The sequence below is a fragment of the Anopheles coluzzii genome, chromosome X, assembly GCF_943734685.1.
Source record: "Anopheles coluzzii chromosome X, AcolN3, whole genome shotgun sequence".
Taxonomy (NCBI): Eukaryota; Metazoa; Arthropoda; class Insecta; order Diptera; family Culicidae; genus Anopheles; species Anopheles coluzzii.
Window position 1 is genome coordinate 8349473 of NC_064669.1, and position 21251 is coordinate 8370723.

Genomic DNA, 21251 nt, shown 5'->3' on the forward strand with positions numbered 1-21251 from the left:
TTCAGTAGTAGCCTTAACATAGTAATGTAGAAGGGCCCTCTCAGTTTCAAGAGCGTTTTATTACAGTCTTATTAGCTCATGCAAGACATTCAAATGAAAAAGGATGACTCAATGAAATATCGTTCAAGCTATGATAAGATTTAAAATGGTCCTTGCCACTGTAGCTTTATAGACGACCTCATTCCATTCAGCTCTTTTACACAGTTCTCAGCTGAATCAGCTGCTGAATCAATAACACTCAAATTCAACAACAGAATCAACTCTGGAAAATGTTGGATATATTTGAGACTTGTAGAAGATTTTTCATCTTTTCAAGAGATTGATAAATCAATGATGATTCATGCCAACCAGAGCACCATCGCACAATAATGTAAGGGCGGACACTACCCAATTGACATTTTCGAGCACGAATAATCAGGAATTCGAGCAAATTCCCTTAAACTGGAGCCTCAAACTTCCCTTAAACTGCACCAGTTTAAGGGAATTTAGAAAAAGTCCTTCAAAATCAACAGTGATACGGCTTAATCGTTGCTTTCTTCTAGATTCGCTCAGAAATTATGTTTCCTATCGTTATAGTTGGTCATAGAATGACGTCACACAAAATGAGCTTTTGTTTTTCATCAAAAACCATAGCTATGAATGAAAAATGAGCTCGACGGCATCGTCCATCGATAGAAGAAAGTTTAATTTACGAACACACCAAATCTTGGCGCTTTGAACACACTTGATCACACACAAATCAATAATTTCAGGTGTATTAAGTACTAATCGAGCAGATATGGAAAAACAATTTCGAGCAAATGTCACTTGGGTAGGCTTAACAAATTGTATCGTAGTATTTAATAATCAAGCGGATCTACAGAAATTATGATAGTTTCTTGGCATAAATCCAAAATTTCACTCATTCTCTTCGATTAATTTAAGAGTTATGACGGGATGAGCTAGAAAAATGTGCCAAGGTTTGATTGCAAAGAAAATAATACACTCCGTATTTCATTTTAATTACATCAAAACAAGCACCATATTAGAAAAAAAAAGATTTTTTCTCTTTTTCAATGTAGTGTTGTTGAAAGTTTTGATTTATTAGTTATAACGCGATTTTTTTGGTTGAAAAAAACGGAATTTAATAGTTTATTGACCTCGCAATATTTTTCCTATAATCTTCTGCACTTGAAACTTAACACGTTTTTGAACCAATATGTTGTTAGCATTGGGGCCCTTCACAATTCTAGTCAGCTTGTTTGTATGCAGTTTGACATTTGGAGGCTGAAATTGTGTAAACACTCCATACAAAACCACACCTAAAACCAACCTGCTATTTTCAGTCTAGATTATTCTAGCCTAAAAGCTAGAATTAGATTCGAGTACCTGCTCGAAAAATGACAAATAAGCTGGTGTTTACATTTTTCCCAAGGTGCATTAAAGAGATCTGGTGATGGAATCCAGAATCAAAGTGTGTGTAGTCCAGGTCGTCTCATAGCATGTTATTTTTATAATCAAATTTGAATACCACTTTTTGACAGGATGGGTGAATTTTTTTGTTTAAACAAGCTTTCTGTAGGCTTTACGAACACACAAAACACTCTCAAAATCTTCATTCAGAAACAGAAGCGATAAAAATCAGCCTTCAAAATTCATCCATACCTTGGGATAAGCACACCTGTATATTATACCCACTAAGATAGCTGCTCGAAAACTGCTATACAATGCAAACAGCTGACAGGCTGAAATTTCAGCCTACGAACTTAAAACGGAAAGGACCCCATTTCTGGAAAATTTCCGCTGTGCCTAGCTGCCCCTTTTCAAGTTATAAGCATTAAATAAGAACAGTTCTTCCTCGGTTTTCACTCTTTTGATTGCATTGTGTGTGTGTGTGTGTGTGTGAGAGAGAGAAAGAGAGAGAGAGAGAGAGAGATAGAGATACAGAGAGACAGAGAGAGAGAAAGAGAGAGTATAATTGAGTTGATGAACTTGAATTTTACAGCGAATGTCATTAAAATGCTCCTATTTGCGGGACATTTCAGTGTTAAATACCGTTGCATAATTTACTACACTTTCCTGTTTAATGTTTTGGTACAGCGGCCCCCATCTCATCAAATTTTCGCCTACCACACTGAAAGAGACCACCGTGCATCATGACGAGGAATCAAATATCAACCAATCAGCGACTGCTAATTGTTCATTCCATTTGCTTCAGTTCATGCAAGATGTACTGAATTAGACTCTTAACACTGAATCGCTCAGTTCGAATGATGAAAACTATGAATGAACTAAAAGTACCTAAAAGGCACACAAATCTTCTAATTAAACAATCACAACTCGCTTAGATTGAATGATGAATCACCAACGATTGATCAGCCGTATAAAACTCGAAGCTGCGTAAATGTAATCATTAGAAATGGCTCATAACTCACTCATGATTCACCTTGCTTGTGTTTCATATGTGTGTGGTTCATTTAGTTCATTTGCAGAACGTCATGTCTGATTCGTGGGTGAATCATTAATGGAAAACAACTCGACGAATCATTGAACCGTTTAATCGTTTTCGAAGTTTTCTTCTCTGCAAGTTGAAACGTTAGTTGATTGAACATTTTTATGCGATTCTCTGATGAAAGCTCAGTTAACATTGTACAAGGATTCGCTGACTGTCCATCACGATTCCTCAAATTTTTGAATATGAATGTGAAATTTTCAAGACATGCCAAGCTTCACCTCATGCCTCTTTGTCCGAGTTCTCAATTCTTTGTGTGATTCTCGATCGATAAAGCATTCACAAGCATCAACCACAGCAGGCTAGGGCCAGGTAAGCGAATCCAGTGCTACCATTACCATCGAGCACTTGTAACAGCACTGTTACATCCATGGCCCGTTCTTTCGGCACACCGATCCTTTGCTTTGGATGCTTTGGTTTTCATGTTTTGTTAGTCTCTCCTTTGCTGCAAACAAAAACCGTGCCTACACGAGACACGTGCCGGATGGTGCGGCTATCTATTGCAGCGCCGTTGTGATACCGGTGCCTTCACGTGCACTGCCACGCACGAGCAGCCGCCTCGTTTGCCGAAATTCAATCATCCAATTAGCACGTAATTTTCCTTTAATTACAAAGGCACACCTTCACACACACACACACACATACAGTCAAATGAGTGTGTTCAGCTTCAACCAATCTGCAGATCCGTCCTCCCTCTTTCCAGTACACACACACACAACGGCCCATAATTAGGGGTATCCACCGGGCGGTAGCAGGGTGGCGGGCTAAAATTAAAACACCAAACATCGTTCGCCGCTAAAGCGCACCAAGCCACCAAGGCGAGTCAACATCAGTCTTGTGTATGTGTCGCAAGCCTTAAAGCATGCAATGCTTCAACGAGCGCATCGCTTCATGCCCCGTTTGCAACCCGCAATCACATCTCTTCCGTGTTGTTTCTTCTTCTTTTTTTTTGTCGCGTCCCATCGGGGTTTGGGAAAAATGCCAATTAAAAAACTTTTCCCGCCAGCCCCGCTCCGTGGATCCTGGATGGCGGAAGGCGCACTTTTTCGTTTGTGCTGCTGCCGGTGGGATCGTTAAACGCGCCGGCAAGCAGTCAGTCCGGACCGGTTGGGCGCTGGGAAATACATAATTCACGGCGAACCAGCACCACGCCAAATCAGAAAGGGCTTTTATTGACATTTGGAGTTGAATCATCATTAACTGGAGGCTTTTGTTTATGCTTTTTTTTTTAAGAGAAGGGTAAAGTACACCCCTAATGGGAGTTTGATGAAGCTTCACGCATGCCCAACAAAGTGTTGTGCAGTTTGTGTGTGTGTGTTTTGGGAGTAGACGATAGGCTTGTCACCATTTAAAGCTAAATACTTGTGACAAAAAAAAACAAATCCTGCCTCCACGATACACTCTAATGTTTGTGTTTGCTTGTTTTCTGTCTCTCGTTCCATATCCGGATCGCCCCGGGCAACGATCAACGTCAACCGCCGCCTCCAGGGACATCAAACCGGACAACATCCTGCTGGATGAGGAAGGTAAGTGAATGGTGGTGTGGCTTGGGACGGCGGCCAAGCTTAATACAGTGTCCTGCTCCGTACCGCACTGTCTGGTAGAGAGAGAGAGAACGGATAGTGTGAAAAATGCAGCGCACGAGCGGGGCAAGCCGGCTGGCTGCCAGGAAACCAACAGGCCGAAACACGAGCAAAATATGTCCTTTTGCTTGCTGCTGAAGAAAAGTCTTTATTCGTCCATTACTGTCACAGTGCGAAAACTTTGCCTACCTTCAGGCGCACGACGCCGGCCGACGACGATTGTCGCGACGGATTTGCTGGGATATTATTTACATTCCGACACTTCCAGCCCTCGCCTTGTTCGTGTCTACTTTCGTTCTGCCTCCCCATTTCCGCATCCCACCCTCCTCCCACTCCCAGGTACGGATTCGGTCCGCTTTCGGGGTTTATCACCGGCACTAAAATATGAACTGACAATCGTCTTCATAATTTTATCGCTTCCCCCTTACGGTTTGTGACCATTTTTGGAGACCATTTTTGAGTGTGTGTGAGTTTTTTTTTGTATTGTTTGTTTCCCTTTCAAGAAGGAAGGGTTGAACCTTGAAGCTTGCCTCAAATTTTGAGGAAAGATTGATAGAACAAGATAAGCACTATCCAGTGGAAAAGAACGATCGTGGTTGTGAGCGAAAGTGTAGCGTCTTTTGATAGTTCAAGCAACAGTTGTGTAGTTTATTCAATTCATTTGAGTTGATTGCAAAATTGACGGTCTCGTGGTTCAACAATTTCACAAAGCTATCCACTTGGTAGTAATTTTATGATGTGACATTTCAATTGTAATAAAACTGTTCAAATACCTAGTAAAACTAACATGATTCCTTTAAGAGTTAAAAAAAATCTAACAGACAATAAAAAGGTGCAGTAAGTGTCAAAATTGATGCTTTAAAGGCAAAAACTATTGCGCACTGTCAAAATTCAAAATTTGGTGGCAACTACTAAATTCACAAAAAAACCAGCTTTAGGAGGAAGTCATGAGCAAGCATGTTAGCAAGGCTTTTGTTGATGAGTTATTATTTTACGAAGCCTTTTACCATTCGCTTCTCGTACATTACAGATTTCCCACGATTTATTGGTCAGTTCCCACGATTTTTGGTGCGTTCCCACGATTTTTTGATCGTACCCTATAGATTTTTAGTTCGTTCCTATAGTTTATTGGTATTTTCCTATTGGATATCAATACAATTGGATCAACAAAATTCTGGGAGACGGCCAAAAAATCGTGGGAATGCACCAAAAAAATATGGGAACCCACCAACAATTGATGGGAACCAACCAATAAATCGTGGGAAACCCTGTATTGATGTTAAATGTTAACAATTGGGTGCAGGTGGTGGTTACAGAAAACCCTACTAATAAGAAGAATCATAATGAGGAGAGAAAAATAATAATTTATTACCAAAATAGAGGTATACTGCGACCTGTTAGTTGTTGTAAAGCATTGTTGGCTCTTACTACAAAAGCGTTTTCTTACTAGAAAAGTCTACTCCTACTCCTACTACTCCTTTTACTCGGAGTCTGCCTGGAAAGCTTAATATTTTAAGAAATATTACATTATCGAGAGGTAGTTGTTCACTTTCGCAAAGTATTGCGGTATTTAGACTATTAATCGAGGCTCTTATTTTTTTTGTCCAAGCAGAGTAGTACATCGGAGCTAGCGCACAGCCAATTGCCCGTTGTAACGAATTCTATGCCGTAAAATAGTGTTGAAACCAACCTGCAGATTACTTTTCTACACAAATGAAGAATGTTTAATCTATTATTGGGGCCTCTCACGATACTAGCCAGCTTTTTTGTATGGAGTTTGACAGTTTGAGACTGAAATGATGTAAACACTCCATACAAAATCACACAACTAAACTAGCCTGTAATTTCCAGCCGAGATTATTTCAGCCTCAGAGCTAGAATTAGATTCGAGCACCTGCTCGAAACAATGTCAAAACAGGGTCGTGTTTTTTTATTCATCCCAAGATGCATTAAACAAATCAGGTGGTGGAATCTAGAATCAAAGTGTATGTTGGCCAGGTAGACTCGTCCCATATAGTTTTACAACTAATTTCCGAATAAGAAATAAAAGCTCCATTTGCTGAACATAAATTCCATCAGTGCGGATCGTTTTGCATAGCAGCACAAACATAGCACACAGACCTCATTGAAGATGTTGTATCGAAATAAAGATTTCACCCGTCCTGTAATAAAAAATTATATAAAATAGGCTATGAAACCATCTGATCTAATTGACCACCTGAAGGAATTGACAGATGTCTCCCACAATCTCACCCAGTAGAAGCGATAAAAATTAACCTACTAAATACATACACTACGGGATAAGCCTACCTGTACACTATACAAACTTTGATAGCTGCTCGAAAACTGCTACACAATGCAAACAGCTGACAGGCTGAAATTTCAGCCCACGGTCTTCAAAGGTTAAAGGGCCCCACTTATCTATCTACTATGTAGAGCAATTATTGTCGAAATGTTAGCCTCGAGTCAATAGTAGGTCCATTTTTTTTATTCATCTTGTGTTTGGAATTGTATACGATTTAATTGCTACAGGCTTCAATGAAAGTGAATGAATTTAAAGCAATTCGTTACGAACAAAAGAAATGAAGTAAAAAGGAACGACGAAAGAAGTATATCTAAAACAGAGGAAATACATCTGGTTTGAATTTTTCATAAACTATAGCATTTGCAGGGCATAGTTTTGTCCGAGCATCTGAGCTGGCACGTGCCTGAAAGCATGCAAGTTATTGCTCAACATTTGTACTATTTACAGGATGTGATGAAAAATGCCGCTGAGGGCCGGTGTGCTTGCTCTGAAGCAAACCGTGTCGGTAGTGAGTGGTTTGTAGTGAGCCTTTAATAGAAATTGAGACAATTTTGAAACTGAAGACGAAAAAATTTCTACTTGATTGCATACATTTAGGCGTTGTAAAGCCTTTTCCCACACATCTGTTCATGAAGGGTTTTTTTTTAATTTCAAAAAATATTATGCTTGTCCTTCTTTTATAATCATTTTGTGCTGTTTCCCATCCCAGGAGCTAACCAAAAAGGGTACACTAATGCACTTCCAGCAAATACCAACGAATCCATCTTTAGCTAGATGGACAAAACAAAGCGAACCGGGAAGAGAATTAACGTCACGTTTGAAAGTCAAACGCAAATCCTTCTTGGCCCCGTTTTTTTCAAACCTCCACATGGAACAGTACACCTTTCCTCTACCCTGTTCCATTTGCTAAAACTTTAAATAATGCACACAAATACACGCGAACAACGAGAGAGCGAGAAAGAGAGCGAGGGAGGGAGCGAAAGAAGAAATCATCCTGCTGCGAATAAAGTTTACCGGCACCGGCAAAGAACTGCAGCTGCATGCAAAACAATCAGCATGAAAATGTAGTGCACCAAAGACGGTGCGCGGAAGGGGGTACGATAATACGCGCAACGAGCACGCCCGACCAGCTGCTCATCGATAGTAAAGTCGCTAAAGCCCGGTGTCCGGTGCCCTGTGGCACCGTATGCGGCAGGTTCGACATTCAAACGTTTAAAAGTCGGCTCGAGTTTCGTTTGTTTGTTTAACGATCTATAATAGTGCGGAACATTGAGCAAAAAAAAAAAAAAAGAAACCAAAGGAAAGTTGCATCATAAAAGCACGGAATGCACGACACAATAATAATAGTAAAACTTGCAGCGAACAAAAAAACACACACACACACACAAAAACACAAAAGCACCCTTCCCCGCTGGCAGCCAGCAGCAGTTGGCAAAGTTGCTTCGCAACGATGCAGGCGATGTGGGGAGGGACATGCGAGGAATAAATGAAGCCGTTCGCTGACCGTTTCCATTGCGCGCGGCCAACGATGTCACGGAGGTGGGCTCGGAGGCAGCCACGGTTCTTTTACTTTTGCATCTTTTCGAACAAAGCAAAGGCAAACAAATATCGGGACGGAGCGTGGAGCGAAACGGTGGCTTTGGCACGAGCCAGACAGCCGGCAAACAGGGAGATGAATAGAACAATTTTCCCAGCTTCCTCCTTCACAAACACGCGCTCCTGCCTTTCGCAAAACAGCTGCTGGTCAAGAGCGGGAAATTGTTTTGCATATTTTATGACCACTAGCAAACTACCGCGTAAAACCCGTCTAGCGCAGAAGAAAGTGCAAGAGAGAGAGAGAGAGAAAAAGAGAGAGAAAAAGAGAGAGAAAACACTCATGAGGAGGGCAGCAACAAAAAAAAAACAGTGAAACAGCAGGTCAAGAATGTGAAGAAAGAATGAAAAGCAACTGACATACTTCGAGGCAAAGTAAACAAATGCAGCAGCAGCGGGAGACAGCCCAGGGAAACAGTACGATGATGGAGAGAAATTTATTTGATCCACTTCGCCACGCCACCAGGAAGTGGAGGGGACCAGCTAGACCAGCCGGTCGGTACGGTGCGCCCACTGTCATCGCTGTCAAGCGCCACTTCATGTGCGAAATTTAACATAATCCTTTTTCCCGAGCCGGGCATCGAGTGCTTGGTTGTGCTGTTATTTTTTCTTCATTTTCTTCTCTTTCTTCTTCCTCGTTTTCTGCTTGCGCCCATCATTAAAGCAAGCGTTTAGGTGTGGTGGGAAACAATAGTGTGGGGATAAACGAGCGATGCTTATAGATGCAAAGCAGGGATCGTTCAGCAAGCCTAAGACAGTCCGGGGGAGAAGAAGTAGCCAAAAAAAAGCTTACTTACTCTAAAAGTAACACACACACATGTTAGGTTCAGCGGTCAATGTATATTTTTTCTCTAAAAAGATATTTCTCTCTCTTGTGCCAAGATATTTGGCCTCTCTTACCATTTTGCTAAGCGCAGCACTGTAGGATATTAGCGATGCGCAAGCACCTAACCATCATTTTATCTGAAAATCATCATTTTGGTACGAAACGTTCGTTAGTTGTAAAGTTTATAGGTGAACAAAACGGGTTTCTCTTGGCTAATTTTGCAATCTAAAGTGTTAATTTGCGTTTTAAGCATCAGTTGTGTGTGCAAAATGTTACAAAATCGCATCCGTTCCAACACGAATAACGTCTTTTATGACTTTCCTTTAAAAAAAACAAGTGCTCTATCAATTGGGCGATTAATTGAGCGTGGCTTTTATCACAATCAGTGGTAGAGATCGGAGATTTGCAATTGTTAATTTACAGGGTTTCAAATCATATAAGGGAACTAGCTGGCCCGACGATCTTAGTTATTCAAAATATAAAATTAAAATATTCCATTATTGATTTGTTACTTGGGATAGCTGTATCGTGCCCGTATCCCCTCAGGATCCGATCATCGAGTGTAAACCGCCAGGCACCTCAACCAAGTGTCAAAGTGCCGTATACAACACAACAACAATCCTGCTCTTTGTATGGGAGTTAGAAAATCATTATTAAATTAAGTTTAGTGTAACATCTGAACGATTTTCAATACTTAAAAGCTATTCTCATATCACCATAAGGTGCGTGCAAAGTTTCGTTGAAAATGATCCAGCCGTTTCGGAGGTTGCTGGCAACAAACACCGTGACACGAGATTTTTATGTATATAGATATAGAAGATAGTTCAATCAGTTAGGGGAATGTTGCAAATCGGTAGGGGAATATGGCATGCAAGCTGTGGATGTTTGCAATCATATAGGGGAGTGTTGTAACCGATTAGGGGAATTTTGCAAGCGCACTGTGGAGCTGTCATCAGACTGCGGGTGGCGCTGTAAATACCTCAAAATATTTTCATCAATCTTACTAACTTATCATGTTAAATTATGGCTCCGCAGCAGGATTTATTTAGTTTATAATGTGTACAGTAGAATCCCACAGAATACACCGGCACCCACCGTAGTAACACCAGCGACAGAATTGGCGCCGACGTCGAGGTACCCCGCCATCTCTGGCTTACCGTCGGAATGCATCAACTGATGGTCAAAATCTGAGAACAGGAGGAACTTCCGGAGGAAGGCAAGCTGGGTGTCATCCATCCAGACTGCAAAAAAAGGAGACAGAGCAAAATGCTCAAAATTTCGAGCCACCACAGTCCTCCATGCCGCCTACAAGATCCTGTACCAGATCCTGTTCTGCAGATTTGCGCCCCGTGCTACAAATTTCGTCGGCAGTTACCAAGCTGGGCAATGGGCTATGGAACATCATGCAGTAGTACCACTTTCCTGAAACATTGTTCCGGCTGTTAGCGGCCACCATGATCGTCTGAAGCGTTCGAATCTCACATGGGGTCTGAGGCAAGGTGACTTCAGACTCTCCTGTCTGCAACTTCAACATCGTCCTGGAAGGTGTCAATCGAGGGGCGGTGCTAAACAACGACATCCGTGGCACGATCCTCTACCGGTTCCTTCAACTACTTAGAATCGCGGATGACATCTACATCTACAAACGCGCAGCAGCAAGAATTGGATTGAGAATCAATGCGACCAAGACGAAGTACCTGCTTGCCGGAGACTCAGACCATCTGGGGAGCAGTGTATTAGTTGACGGCGACAATCTCCAGGTAGTAAAGGAGTTTTGCTATCTTCGGACGGTCGTTACATTGGATAACGACATCAGCAGCGAATTCCGGAGACGCTTTGTTCAGGGGAATCGTGCATACTATGGGGCTTCTCCGACTCCTGAGATCCGGAAGACTTCGAGCTCGCACGAAATGTGAGATATATCGCACATTGATTCGCCCGGTGGTTCTCTATTTAACAGGAGTCCTGGACCATCCGAGCGGAGGATGCAAACGCTCTGGGCGTGTTTGAGCGACGCATCCTGCGGACCATCTTTAGCTGTGTGTTCGAGCATGGCGTTTGGAGGAGAAGGATGAACCACTAGCTTGCTGAGCTGCCCGAGCACAGTGACCTCAATGACTGGATCTGGTGAAGCTAGACCTGTCTTAGATCGGGTGTCTATATAGATGGGAGGCTGCAGCCAGAGACCGAGGAGGTAGTGAGAGTAGGCCAACAAGAAAGAGAGAGAGAGAGAGAGAGAGAGAGAGAAAGAGAGAGAGAGAAACTATGGGATCGAATAGCACATCGTTGTAAAGTAAAGTCCCCTCCCCTTTCAATCTTTTGTGCATGAGCGACAACATATGCAGGACTTATTGCAAAATGACTCGTAAAACCCCGTGTGTCGGATTTCACAGAAAATATCACCAATTTTCGTGTAATTTTGCTTGGCATGATAGGCTTTAGCCAATAGTTTCCGTTGTTTGTGTGGGCTGCTTCCACCGTGCATGGGCCAAGGTAAGGTACTTGGTACTACTTTGCACCCAGCCGAAAACAATTAGCACCACAGTGTCAATCAGCAAGGCCCGTGCTGAAGGGCCTACCCGTGCAAGGGCCAGTAAGCTCGGCAGGATATTAATTGTCTTTAAATTGGCCACCGACCGCACGCTCCTGCACGCTCCATCTAAAAAAGAAGCGGTTTTATGAAGTGCAAGAGCTTCACTTGCTCCAGCAGGCAGCACAACGAAAGCGAAGCTCAAACCCACCAGCTACACACACACACACACAGCGCGTGCGGCGTCGATTGCAATAATACACGCCGGTACGTGCTTTTGCAACTTCCGCCTTTCGTTTCGGGATTTTGGTGCGATGGTGTGCTGGCCCCCACCGCTCACCGGTCGAAGATGCCGCTACTAATGGGTGCTTTCCAGCGGCATCAGCAGCACTCGATACAGTAGCGCAAAGTGTAATGAAATTATCGCAGTAAGCTCATTACCTTGCCGTACCGTGTCCGGTGGCACGGTGTCCATTCAAGCATCGGTTGAGTGGACGCTTTCGACAGGCCAATCTAGGTGCCCTTCTGTTTCCTTTTTCCAGACCGGTGGGGACAAACTGCATGTCGCGTGCAGGGAGTGCAGCTGCCAGTGCCCGACGCGCAATAAGAAGCGCCCACTTATCGACCCAGCTGGTCGGTGCTGATTGCGGAAAAGGGAGAGCTTTTCTTTCTTTTATTGCATCACTTTCTTTGAAAAACGAAAATGGAACCGGAAGAGCTTCTTGTGAGAATTTTGTTTCTCCTTTCCAACGAGCAAAGAAAGTGCCTCCCACACCTCGCTCGGTTCCGTCTGGTATGGCGGTGTTGGAAATATCGCTCCACCTCTGTGATTGAAAAGTATGTTTTTTTTGCGTGGACTTTAAAAAGAAAAAAAGCACCCAAGGAATACATCGCCGACCGAGTGCTTTTCACTTTGATTTGGTTTCATCGATTGATTGCAATTCCGTTGATTGGCTTTGGTAATTAATTTTTCCTGCTGTACGTGAGTGCTACAACACCCCCCCCCCCCAGCGCCTCCCCCAAGCCATAAACACTTCATCATGGACCAAAGAGCTTCGATAATATCAGCGCAACAGCAGCAAGACAATACGCTTTGCTTGAACTACAACAAAAAAAAAACAAAGCACAAGAAGTCTCATATCAAAGGATCTGAAATCCTTTATAGGTTTGTCATAAAAAAAACACACCCACACACACACTGAAACCTTCCACTCAGAACGGAAACAACAAACAGCAGACCGCAAAGGCTTTCCATTTTTTTTTCTTGCTGTTGCCATCCCCTCCCCATTGCCAAGAATTATAGAGCAAGATAAGGGCTCAAGCCGTGAATGGAAATGGTTTCGGCCACGACCGACAAGTATCGCTGCCCGACGCCCGCCCGACCGGGTGGGCCTGCGCTCCAACGCCCAAGCCGGAAGAAGCGGCAAAACCTTCGAAATAATAGCTTCCCGTTCGATTGGATCCAATTTTCCAATCAATTGGCGGTGTTCCGTGCGTTGCAACCCCTTTGCCAACGACTCCCTCTGTAACGGATTACGGGTTACGGTGTTTGCATGCGCGTTTGCTGAAAGAACTGAGGAAAAAGGGGGAAAGGCGGCAACTTCCTTCTTTTGCTGCTGCTGCTGCTGCTGTTGTTTGCAACAGGAAGCGACAACCCTCAACCCAGCGTCACGCATCGAACGGTAGTGACAGAAGGAAAATGAAAGAAGAACCACAGACACTGTTCGGCGGGCAGGCAGTGGGGATGATTATTTTGGGCCGAATCGCACGCCTCCAATCAAACCCGATGTGCGGAACGAGCGGAACGCTGTGGCGGTAAGATTGCCATGTGTGTGTGTGTGTGTTTTTCCCCTCCACTCTGCATTGCAGATTGCGTCCTATTAGGATGCCGCATTCTCTAAAGGAGCCCCTTAAGACGATGACAATGTGGTGGAATCCCATCGTGGCCATGATCGGTGGCACTTGGGCGAACGTGATTTCATTAAACAGGATCCAATTTTTGCCCCACTTTGGGTTCGTTTTTCTTTTTCTTTTTCTTTTTTTTTTCATTGTCATTGTGACCCATCCCCCTTGCAGTTGTAGCCGGCTGTGGTTGTGGGACCACTTGGTTAAGGGGCGAGAAGAGAAGCAATTTATTAGAAAGTAAGAATCCGTCCTCCGGCCAGGCCTTACGCCAGAATCGTTTAATTTCGCACGCAAGAGAGTTTATGGGGCGTGCAACAACGATCCGCACAACGTTGCACCGTTTTGCGGACCCTTTGCTTGGGAGAAGAGGGAACGTATTAGAATTTCGATTAAAGGTAAATTGCACTACAGCCGGGCGCAACCGGCACCAGTGCTGCCGCTACGCTCCGTGAGCATGCAGTCCATGCAGGCAAAGTAATCATTTTTGATAATCGAATGTTCTCTTGCTGATAGCCTAGCTTCTATCTATCTTACTGTGAGACAAAAACCGACCATCTAGCCGGAGCTGGGCGCCAGCAGGCTACGCATAGTGATGTTGAAACTGTTGCAAATGTAGTTGCCCGCATTGGGTTTGCGAAGTTGCGCAACTTTGTCCTTGAATCCAATTAGAATGAGGAGAGATCTAAAACCAAACCCATACCGATTCTGAAACCGATACATACTCCTTTCAGGTTCGGGAACTGGGGATCTCATGCCATACCTGGACACTGATACTGCACCTGTGCCGATCCTGGAACCTATACTGAACCCTTACCGGTCCAGAAACTGATCACAAACCCATACCGGTCCTGTAGCTGATCATGAATCCATACCAGTTCTAGAACCAAATCTTGAAATCTTACCGGTCCTGGAACTCAGCATGAACCCATAACTACGGGGAACCGGTCATAAAATTTTACCGGTCCTGGAACCGATCATGAATCCATACCGGTCCTAGATCTCATGACGAACCCATACGGGATTTGGAATCGTCCATGAACCCATACCGATCCTGGATCCGATCAGAAACCCATACCGGTCCTGGAACTGATCATGAATCCATAACCCCCTGGAACCGTTCATAAAACCATACCGGTTCTGGAATCGATCATGAACCCATACTGATCCTTGAACTGATGATGAATCCTTAAAATCATTTCGGTACTGCTATCGATCATCAAACGATACCGGTCCAAGAACTGATGATGAAACTGTACTGGTCCTGGAACTAGTCATGAACGCATAACTCCCTGGAACCGTTCATAAACCAATACTAGGCCTGGAACTGATGAGGAACCCATACTGGTCGTGGATTCGATCATGAACCCATATCGGTTCCGGAACTGATGACGAACCCTTACTGGTTCTGGAATCGTTCATGAACCTATACCGGTACTGGAACCGATCATGAACCCATACCGTTCCTGAACCTGATCATGCTCCCATACCGGTGCTGGAACCGGTAATTAACCTATAAAGTCCTGGAACTGATTATGAACCTAAACCGGTCTTGGAACCGGTAATTTACCCATAACGATCCAGGAACTGATCATGAACCTATATCGGTCTTGGAACTGATCATGAACCCATACCGGGCCTGGAACCGATAATTAACTCATAAGAACCTGGAACGGATTATGAACTCATAACGGTCCTGAAATAACTTTCTATTTTATTGCATATCAGAAATTATACCTGAACTTGTGCCGGATTCGGTCCTGGTCCGTATCTGGAACCGATACAGTTCCAGTTCCTTACGAAAAACCATACCAGGTGGTACATGTGCAGCGTAGGAATAGCGTAGAAGGAATTCCGGACTCAGAACGGAACACGAACCTGGTATGCAGAATATCGTAGGAATGAGCGTAGGAAATAAAGTAGTAATTTTAGCTGAATTAGTATAGTGATTTTAAACAATTTCGTTCAATCTTGAAATAAATTCAGCTCATCATCTTTTCATTATAACTCCCAAAAAAAAAATATTGGGTTCTCGCAATGGGGAAAAATCACATCTTCTTGACCGTGAATTTAAATGTCAAACGAATAAAATTGCCACAACTTAGGTGACACCGTCTGAATTTTCAAAGCGAAAAGAATTAACAGTCGTCTAGCATTGGCACTGCAATAGCTGGAATGATACAAAGCATACGATTGTAGTTGTTAAATCATACATTCAGGCGCAATCATATGACTGTAAAGCGACACGTTAGCCCAAAGGTATGCAATCCATTCCACAGAAGCATCTTATTTAAATCGGATTTGCCGTTGATTGTGTCCAGAAGAAGAACAAAACGGTTGCAGTTGAACTCATGCTTGCTGAAGCGTAGCTCTCGCTGAAAAGAATAAATTTGACCCATTATGCTAAGCTTCTAATTCACTTAAAAGATTAAAACTCTCTCTCCTTTTCTCTCACGCCCCACTAAACCATATTGCCTGTGTCTTAATTTTCCATAACCGCAAAAGCGCTTCGTTTCGCTTCCATTCACGCACCTCAAATAGTGACCAGCGAGAATAAACAAACAATTATTGTAATAGCATCCGTACAGCATCACAAAAAAACACCGTTGGCACAACAAAAAGTCGACGGAAGCTGGCTGAAAAATATCATAAACTATTCTAGCCCTGCCAGGTGCCCGCTGTTGTCGCCTCCCTCCAAAAGCCGACCCTTATTAACATACAAATACTTCCTAATGTGTTTGCACTGCCGTGCCAGCGCTGGTGGAACCTGTCAAGCACTAGCAAAAAAAATACAAAAAAGAGTGTAAACTGTCTGTTTTTTTTTTTTTTTTTTTTTTGCTTTGCATCCTCCAGGCCTGCCTGGTAAACCTGCTGCTGCTTCGGCAGTCCGGGCACGTCCACAAACGTCGTCCACGGGTGTCATCCTTCAACCGGGCGCTACGATCACGTACACACATTGCCGCCAGGATGTTGGAGCAGACCCCCTGGTTTCAATTGGCTGCAAAGGTTGACGCTTTTGACGCTTCCCCGTAGAACGCGCGTTCCACGGAAATGGAAAACGACAGCAATAAAGGAAGATATTTTGCCCTTTATTATTCCCAGGCGTACTGCCCGCCTTTCCACCCTTGCCCGCGCCAAACGACGTCCTGCTTTCTTGACTTTTTTTCCTGGCATCACTTCCAGATAAAGCAAGCCCTTTTTTCGTAAGCATGCACTGTGTGCGTGTGTGTGTGTATTCTTTTTTGCTTCTCTCCTATCTTTTGACAACACACACACACATACACACACTGAGGCACAGGACACAAAACGGATCGGGCACGGGATTGTGTGCACACCGTTTATGCTCAACATTCACCTTAATCCGTTGATTTTCGGCGCATTTCCTGATTTTATGCTTCCCTTTACCGTCCCCACGCGCTTCGTTCCCTTCCCCAGTCACAGCTTTATATGTGAGCAGAGCACACATACACACACACACACACTTGCATACATATCTTCACTTTGTATGTGTGTGTGTGTGAGTGGAACAAATGGATGGAAATCCGTTCGAACGTGCACTCCTTCGCCGCCGGCAACTTCCATCGCCAAAAAAATGCGCTTTGGTTTTTATTTCCGCTTCATTTTATTTTTTTTTATTTTTGCCATGTTCCTTCACTGTCTCCTATGCCATCGGCTGTAGTCGGCTTCCTCCTCCGGGAACCATAAAATTAGGAAATAAACGCCACCGCCAAAACGTTTCCCCCGTTTTGCCTCGAGCGAGCGCGCAACGCGCCGTTGTAAAGCTATACGGCGAAGAAAGAGGTGAAGAGAGGGGGGGGGAGGAGGGGGGGGTGGAAGAAAACATACCATAGCCTTACCGATTGGAATTAGGCTTCCGCCCTTTCCCGCGCCATTCCCGAAACATCCCACGCTCTTGAATTCATTTCTAATCTTTCGCAGATGGCTCAACGGGCGGGCTCGATCGCGAAGCGCTCTAACGCTTCGGAAACCATTTCAAAACACACACACACACACTCTGACGTACATTCCTGAAATGGCTTCCACTTCTAAATGGCCGGAACGTGGAGTTTTAAATTCCCTCTTGCCATCCCGCTTTTGCGGGTTTGGCAACTGTTTTTTTTTTTTTTTTTGGCAAAATGGGCCACACTGGACCGATTCGGAAGACCATGGCGCCATCCCGGACGGGAATTTGTTGCTTCCTGTGGGTGACGGGGTGAGTGCTTTATTATTGCCTACATTTACGATTGTAGAAGAGCGTGTGTATGTGGTTGGTGTGGTAGCAAGAGATGGAGAAAGAGGGCGAGAAAACCCACTGAACGTAACGCATTTTGATCCCAGCGGTGGCGCGTTTCTGTCGTCGTCTTGCCTTAGTAAAGCCGTATGCGGCGGGCCAGGGGCAGGCAGGAAGTTCGATTTGCTGTCCCTAGGAGCGCTGCTCTGCAACGCGGGAAGAGTATAGAAAAAAAAACGCTACAACTGTAGGCGCTTTGTACTGCAATCCTGTCACACAATAAGCCTACATCCGCCCGAATGTATGCAATCCCAGCCCAGCACCGAGTGCGTGTGCCGGTGCTATCGGTGCTGGCATACCTGCAGGCGCCATCCGTTCGGTGATAAACCAAAATCCGCTATGCAATGCGCACGACAAAGCTCCCTTTTTTAACAGCCTCTCGTTTGACGCTCTTGTACGTGGCACTTTTGACATCGGTTCGACAACATTTCTTTCTCGCATAATGTTTGCAAGGTAAGCTTCTATTGATTGGCAACAAACAACAAAAACTCCTTGTAACGCTTCAACACTTGCCCAAAATAAGAAGCAAAAAAAAAAAACAAGGAACTCGTCACATGCAAGCGTATCGGCACACATCGTCAGTAGAATTTTGGCGTACGCCAGCACAAAACCGACAGTTTGCGAACGTTTGAGCGAACGGGGGAGAAGCACTCTGGTACGGCGAAGTGAACACACACAAAAAAAACGGATCAAGTCTATCACCATCCAAACGGCTCGCATCTCCTCGCCAGTGCAGCTCTCGGTACGCCCGAGCGCTCGCCATTTCATGTCATAATCTTTGGCACGTTTGAAGTGCAGCCCAGCCTGGGCTGCAAGCGGTCCCTGGCAGGCAGCGTTCAAACGTCTCCGGGCACGCTACAGATAAGACACGTGACCCGCTTGCCCGGTTGCACATAAAGAAAGCAGCAGGGCAAAGCAAGGGAAACCGGTGGTTAGCCTTCAAGTGCCCGGTGCACAGCAGCAGCAGTCAAATAAAAAAAAAAAAAACGAACGACAACACGTTGAACGGCGATCGATCGGTTTGCCCGTGTCTCGCCACCAGAGAAGTGGTACGGGGCGCTGGTGATAGGAAGGCGTGTGGCCGAGATTGTTATTCCTGCGCCGTCAACTGGAAACATCAAAAGTACGCTGTGCTGTGGAAACGGCTAGGTTTTTTTTTGTTTGTTTTTCGGAGCTGAGCTGAGATTGCAACTGCCAGGGAACCATTTCCGTCTCAACTGAAGCTACTAACTGTGTGTGTGTGTGTGTGTGTGTGTGTGTGTGTGTGTTTTTAAAGCAAAATAAAAAAAAACGAAGGAAAAGCTTGGTCTCAGTGTGCAAACGCGACAAACCAACATAATTGTGGAGCGGTGGTTTTGCTAATTTCCCCCGTGTTTACTGTACTCTCTCGCCGCACAGGACACGCGCATCTGACGGACTTTAACATTGCCACGCGGCTACCACCGGACGGGCTCGCCTGCAGCATGTCCGGCACCAAGCCGTACATGGCCCCGGAAGTATTTATGTGTGCCTTAGAGGAAATAGGTAAGTTTGCGAGAGGAGAAGGGTAAAACACACACACACACATATACAATGCAACCCTTTTTTTGTCGACGGCCTTCATGCTGCTGGCTAATGGTTTCGCAATTAATAATAAACCTCCGCTCCGGACGCTTTCATCGCGATGATGAAGCGATCCCCACGGGGCACACAGTACACAGCAAGCTCGACCGAACGCAAACGAAGAATTATGTACAAAACACACACATACACACACATACATTAGTGGTGTGCTCTCTGGAACGCACCCACGACTTCGACCCAACTCCGGCTAACGCTGGTAAGATTGTGACTCCGGCAAATTTAGGAATCACTAGGAGTCGTCCGAAGTCGTCTGGATTCAATGCAGGTCCAATCGCAATCCAATGCAGGTGACTCCAAACGACTCGGGATGATTTTGAACGATTCCGGCTGACTTCGGACAACTCTGGACAGCTCCGGACGACTCCAGATGACTCCGGGCGACTTCGAATGACTCCAAACGACTCCGACTCCGGACGACTCCAAATGATTCTCGACGGCTCCGAATGATTTTCGACGACTGTGGACGACTTCGAACGACTCCAGATGACTCCAGAGGACTTCCTATGACTTTGAATGGCTTCAACTCCGGAATAATCCAGAAGACCCTGGACCACTCTGAACGACTCCAGACGACTCCGAAGGACTATAGACGACTCCGGCTGATGCTGGACGACTTCGGAAGACTCCGAACGTCTCTAGATGACTTCGACTTTGAACGATTCCATTCGACTCCGGATGACTACGGACGACTCCAGATGACTTCGAACGATTTCGTATAACTCCGACTTCAGACGACTCTGAACGACTCGGGATGCCTCCGGACGACTTCAGATAACTCCGGACGACTTCGGATGACTCCAAATGACTCCGACTCCGGAGGACTCCGGATGATTCTCAATGACTCCGAATGATTTTCGACAACTCCGGATGACTCCAGAGGACTCCAAATGACTTCAGATGACCTCAACTCCGGAAGAATTCAGAAGACCCTGGACGACGCTGAACGACTCGAGATGACTCCGAACAACTCCGAACGACTCCAAACGGCTATGGACCACTCCCGATCACTCCGGATGACTCCGGATGATGCTGGACGACTTCGGAAGACTCCGAACGTCTCTAGATGACTTCGACTCTGGACGATTCCAGTCGACTCCGGGTGACTCCAGTCGACACCAGATGACTTCGAACGATTTCGGATAACTCCGGCTTCAGGTAACTATTAACGACTCGGGATGACTCCGGACGACTCCAGATGACTCCGGACGACTCCAGATGACTTCGAACGATTCCGGAGGACTTCAGATTTCAGACGACTCTGAACAACTCGGGATGACTCTGGACGACTCCTGACGACTCCAAACGACTATGGACACCTCTGGATCAATCCGCCTCCGACCGATCTGGAGCGACTCCGACTCCAGCTGACTCGGGATGACTCCGGACGACTTCCGATGACTCCAACTCTAGGCGACTCTGACTTCGGACGACTCCAAACAATTCCAAACGGCTCCTGATGATGCTGGACGGACCTACTTGCCGGAGTTGGCTTCGACATTTTGCCAACTTTACCCATCACTACCACACACACATAGCAAGAAAAAACACCATTTATAAAACCATTTCCCTTCCATCCTGAGAAAGCGGAAGTGAAAACAAAAACATGCTTTCACTCCGTCCCCCGTCGTTCAGCAAACAAGCAGGCTGTGATCATCGTTTTCAGCTTTCAGAAGGAGAGTGGCATGTAGCTCCGATGGAAGTGTGCGTGTGTGCCAATAAACCATTAAATTATTCCGCCTCATTAAACTGCACCTCCCTAACCAACCGACCATGGGCACAAAACCCCCGAGTGAATAAATCGCCCGCTTCCATGGGAGTTGTTGTGTGCGGGATGTACTAAACCCCCTACCCCACCCTACCTACCCACCGGGCCGCTCTCTAGACATGAAGACACAACGGCACCGCACCTCACAGACTGTATCAGATCGACCCGAAAAAGGCGCGGTCAAGAGCGAAACTTCCCGATGCAAAATGCATGTTACGTTTCGCGCTGTGCATACCTTGCAGGCGCACGGGCGCCGACGTGCACGGTGCAATAAACGGTGTATGTTGCATCGAACGGAATATGCGGCAGCATACATGTCACTTGCTAACCAGAGCGCTTGTT

At 45.2% G+C, this 21251-nt stretch overlaps 2 protein-coding genes across 2 annotated transcripts in view; one reads left to right on the forward strand and one right to left on the reverse strand.

Moving 5' to 3' along the window:
• Positions 1-21251, reverse strand: part of LOC120958116 (dorsal-ventral patterning protein Sog) — a 247514-nt gene that overhangs the window by 224144 nt on the left and 2119 nt on the right. The gene's annotated exons all lie outside the window — the stretch shown is intronic.
• Positions 1-21251, forward strand: part of LOC120950971 (serine/threonine-protein kinase 32A) — a 74006-nt gene that overhangs the window by 51283 nt on the left and 1472 nt on the right. The window contains exons 7-8 of the mRNA XM_040369423.2: positions 3980-4017; positions 18920-19045. Coding sequence (XP_040225357.2) covers positions 3980-4017; positions 18920-19045 — 164 coding nt within the window. The remainder of the gene's footprint in view (positions 1-3979; positions 4018-18919; positions 19046-21251) is intronic.